The sequence below is a fragment of the Schistocerca americana genome, chromosome 7 (assembly GCF_021461395.2).
Source record: "Schistocerca americana isolate TAMUIC-IGC-003095 chromosome 7, iqSchAmer2.1, whole genome shotgun sequence".
Taxonomy (NCBI): Eukaryota; Metazoa; Arthropoda; class Insecta; order Orthoptera; family Acrididae; genus Schistocerca; species Schistocerca americana.
Window position 1 is genome coordinate 332,899,799 of NC_060125.1, and position 5,003 is coordinate 332,904,801.

At 45.8% G+C, this 5,003-nt stretch overlaps 1 protein-coding gene across 1 annotated transcript; it reads right to left on the reverse strand.

Annotated features, from left to right (window-relative positions):
• Positions 1–3,317: 3,317 nt before the first annotated feature.
• Positions 3,318–4,426, reverse strand: LOC124622593 (histidine-rich glycoprotein-like). The gene has a single exon (XM_047148342.1). The coding sequence runs from the start codon at positions 4,354–4,356 to the stop codon at positions 3,508–3,510; it is 849 nt and encodes a 282-aa protein (XP_047004298.1). The 5' UTR covers positions 4,357–4,426; the 3' UTR covers positions 3,318–3,507.
• Between the last annotated feature and the right edge of the window lie 577 nt (positions 4,427–5,003).

Here is a 5,003-nt window from a genome sequence, read left to right on the forward strand (position 1 = left end):
AAGATTTTTGGTCTTTTCAGTGGTAGTGAATATACATTTTTGTCTTAGTAAACGGTAAAAATATTTTTCAGAAGATAAACTGCGTATAAACATTAACTTATGTAACATAAGGTTAATGAACAAGGATTTCAAGAAGAGACCATTTCCTTATTTGTCTTTTAAGTATCCTAATTCGTTTCTTGGTGATAGTTCCTACAACAATTATCCTACACCAGTTATATGTAATCGATGTTCCTAAAACTGATATCGAAAGAGAATGATTACATGACAGAAACTTAAGACGAAGCTCAGCACCGTCTCAGAGTCCTACTTACAGCTAGCACCCAAAGCTACGAAATGACATGTAAATCAGGAAATGCTCCACTTTCTGACCCACTATTCCGGTTCGTCTGAAATACGCTGCCTCTTATTCAGCTGCAGTCACAACTATCAAGACAGTAATGTTCTCAAAGCAAGTCAGCTACTAGGACGCTGTCACAATGTCCTGCGTTATTTACCACGTATTGTGCAGTGTGCGGTACTGCTTGTGCGACTATGACTCGGTGATCAGTGGTACTTACTAGACTACCCTGTCTGTCACCTCTCATTTCCTTCATCTATGGTAATATTTTTTTGTTAATGTGGAAAGTGCCGAGCTACACTGTGATTAAATTGAGATATGTCCTGTAAGTAAGTCAGTTCTAAGGTAGGGTTAAGGCAACGGCATACCTTATCCAATAGGTCAAAGCCTAGTAAATCACTGTGGTCTTCGAATCAAACTTTAGGTTGAAGATAGTTCTACTTATAGTTTTATGATTACTATTTTTTTTAGTGTATCATTTCCAGAGTTGACTCATATGTTCCAACTCTTACGACGGTGGTATCAATCAAAGGCAGGACCATGTCGAGTGCAGCATAGTAATATGGCTTCGCTCATAGCTTCTTGGCTAATATATCTTAGCTCAAATCGTATCTTAGCGCACATCGAAGTCCATATCATGGATCGCTAGGGACTCTGGTGGTTATCAGAACCAGGACGGTGTAGAGTGCAGTACAGTAAAATGACTTTCCTCGTAGCTACTTGGCTAAAATAAGATGAATGGGTGAATATATGTTGAGCGAAGTCTTCTCGAGCAGAAATGCAATCTCTCTTAGGCTACAATTGTTCTTTAAATATTACATAACGTAAGTGAGAGAGTTGACATAATTTGGCTTGTTGAATTGAAGTTGGTAATAAAAACAAAACTAATAACCAATTGAAAGCTTTTCCTCTCCTTTTTTTTTTTTTTTTTTTTTTTCCTTTGGTGGTTCGGTGTCACGGTGACCATCACCGAAGGATTCCCGCCATTTAATAAAAGGGGAGACGGGGAGTAATAATATTTTTATATTTTTCCACAATTAACTTTAAGGAGGACAGGATATATGAACTACAGCGAGTCACATCACGATCGAATGCTCACGTTGGATATAGTACAATTCTCTGCCTAGGACGTTAAACCTCTACACATTTGACTAGATTAACATATATGCTTGATGGAGAACAGCTACGTAAATGGAGTTAAGCTGCTAGGAAACAGCGTTAACAGTAAGGTACATCACAAGATGAATTTGTTTAATCAAAAATATCATCCAAACACCGATGAATGACGTCAGATTACACATTGTAAGAAGTTTATTTTTTAGCTCGTAGCTGCATAAACTAATTTCGGAGTGAAATAAAGAAAGGTACTAATTGGCACGAGCACAGCTCCCACGGTAGCGTCGATTTCCCCGATCTGAGGGCTGTTGCTTAATGTCTTGGCTGCCTGATCCGTAAACGAGATGTAGCAACATCAACCGCGGAAAGAGCGGAGCATGTCAGAGTCACCGTGACAAGACACTTTCAGCAGGCGGTAAACGTGACCAGCCGTCCAGGCGAACCGACCAAGCGCGTCACTTGATTTCTCTGCACAGTTTCAAGTGGAGAACATCCCAAACTCCTTACTCTTAGCGGCCCTCGGTGGAGAGCTAAACACTGTACTGCATATGCTACGAAGCTACCAACTAAAGCGAACACAGTGGTAGAAAAGGACCTCTCCCCCGTTGTGGGTGATTAAGCTACTGTAAGATATCAGCACAAGAGTACAAGGTAACTGAGATATTCGCTTCTTCTATTATACCCATCCATCTCCAGACGTTTCTTAGTAAGCATTCTGAATACGATTAACTACTTGTTTAGCTTTACTGACATTTTCGACCTTCTTCTGGACTTCATAGAACGCATACACCACTACCATAAATCACAGTATTATGGAGTTGGCTGCCTGCTCAGAAAGCTAGACGCTTATTAAACACTTTATAGAGTTCCTGACAAACACTCAGTAACGTCCCGAATTAGATAGGATCCATTTGTTTGTGGAATAAAAACAGTAAAAATGAAGTACTGAAAGATTATTTTCAATACAACAGTAGAGAACCAGTAGCACTTTTGAACTTCACTGAACATTAAGAAACTACAATTTCAAATCTTCATCTCTATAAAGAGAATCGTCTTGAATTATGGGTAGTTAGCTAATTTCTGCATATTGTTCGACACTGAGAGTACAGTTCCTTCAATATATGTTCTTATCCTTTCGATTTATTAATTTTGCTTTCTTTCTGCTGTAATGGACTAGAGAAATCCGCTGCAGTTTCAAACACCAAGTAAAAAGTTTATTTGGAGTGAGGTGTAGGTACAAGGCCTTGTGTGTCGTTGACATATTGTTCAACAACGGAAGTTCTCGTTTTACCGAGTATGACTATGTGATCTTATTACTGAACCATAAGGTTTCTTTCGATGCACCACTGCCAAATTTATAGCCCTGCTTTCGCTAAAAGTAGAGAAAGTGTTGAGAGTTGATGGATTTTAATCGGTCTAAAAGTTACACACGATCGCTGGGAATCTGCAGGCGTCTTATCTTTGTTGTGTCTTTCAAGCCGAAATTATACGTTAAATAGTAGGTATATAAACTTACACGGCGTAAGAAAAATGTTTTTGCTCAGTACCTTGCATAAGAAACCCTTGACGAAGGATTTCAATGTAAATGAGTTCACACTTGGATGGACGAATAAATTCTACAACCAAAATACCATAATACCTATTTAAGTGAAGGAAAAGTGTTAACTTTCCTCTTATGTCTAGTGAGTAGCGAAGCATAGTAGACTTTCCTACTAAGCTACTATATTGGGGTGAAGGAATCGTAATAAAGTAAAAGACAAAACTGTTTTAGTATAACGTGTTTTATATTCCAGCCTATTGACAAGAACATACAAACAATATATTTATGCAATAAACGGAAAACGAAAACAAAACGAGTCAACAAAAAATAAATAACAAATCACTGCGAGATCATCTTCCCGTTAGTTGACGTCAGCACATTTGGTAGTATGGAAGGTAGATGATATGTGACGCTGTTGCTGATCAACACAAGGCAGACGTATGTTGCTACACAGGAAACAACTGCTGACAAGCAGTCACACACTGATGTGACAGTGGCTGTGTGCAGGGATTTAATGGTGTCCGTGACCACCGCCGCCGCCGCCGCCGCCGTGTCCGCCGTGACCGCCTCCGCCGCCTCCACCGCCCCCGCTGCCGCTGCTGAAGCCGTAGTGCTTGCCACCAGAGTGACCGCCCTTCTTTCCGTAGTCCTCGTGATGGGCGTGGTGAGACTCGTGGCCGTGGTGGCCCTTGTGGCCGTGGTGGTCGTCGTGGTAGTGACCCTTGTCGTGGTGGCCCTTCTTTCCGTAGTGGTCGTCATGGTAACCGGAGTGGTGGTGTCCGCCCTTCTTGTGACCGCCGTGCTTCTTGTCGTGGTGTTCGTGGAAGTCGCCGTACTTGCTGTGGTGTCCGCCCTTGTGGTGGTCGTCGTAGAACTTGTGCTCCTTGTGGTATTCGTCCTTGTGCGCCTTGTGGTGGTAGCCGTGGGTCTTGTGGCCCTTCTTGTGGCCGCCCTTCTCCCCGAAATGGGCGCCCTTGTGGCCCTTCTCGCCCTTGTGGTGCTCGCCGTAGTGGCCGGCCTCGTCGTGGTGGCTCTTCTTGTGGCCGCCGTGCTCGGCGTAATGGCCACCGTGGTGCTCCTTACCGTAGTCGCCGTGGTCGCCGTGGTCGTGGTGGTGGTGGCTCTTGTACCCCTTGTCGCCCTTGCCGCCGTGCTCGGAGTGATGCTCCGAGTGGTGCTTGTGGCCGCCGCCCTTCTCGTGGTGGTGGCCGTGGTGGCTGGCGGCAGCCTCCAGGTCGGAGGCGGCCACAGCCTGGTCCTCTTCCTTACCGTCACCGGCAGCGCGCAGATCGCGGGCCTGGCACACTACGAGCACGGCGCCCAGCAGCGCTAGTGCTGCCAACAGCCGCCATGACGTCATGGCGAACGGACTGTGTCTCTTCCCTTTCGCGCTCACTAACTCGCGGTCGCTGTCGCTGCTCCTCCTCCTTGCTCCACAACCTCTCGAGAGTGAGATCGGAAGTGAACTGACTTGCCACTGGTCCGGCTGGCGGTATTTATATGCGCTGATTGCTCTGGAGGGTGGGCGAGGCGATTCGAAGGGAGCCCGTGGAGGAAGAGGGCGCTTTTTTTTCCCGCGTGTCGAAGCCGGCCGCGCGCCGACAGACTGGGAGAGCCGGAGGCGGCGCCGCTGGGCCGGAAAGATCCGGCGCCTCGACGGCTGGCGGCGGGCCCGCACTAAGCCGCTGCGTCACGCCGGCCGGTCTGCGTTCGCACGGGGTACCACAGGCAGCGGCGTGGCGTCTCTGCAATAATCACGGATCCTAGGTATCACCCTTACGACGTTACATCGTTTGTCGATGAACACCGATTAATCCTTTCGTGGTAGATGGTCTACTTATTTCCCAGTAAACTAATACGCAGTCTTCAGAGTTGGGACGTCAACATGGCGTTTTACAATTCATGCTGCACAGGGTACGTAGTAGATCAAGTTTAGATCAACTTTTACACAGGAATCCACGTCAACCACCGTCGCTACAGAGCGTCAAAACTACAGGCACCAGCTAT

What these genes read in the sequence shown, in the direction of transcription:
- LOC124622593 (XM_047148342.1), bottom strand. Translation starts at nt 4,356, where the DNA reads ATGACGTCATGGCGGCTGTTGGCAGCACTAGCGCTGCTGGGCGCCGTG.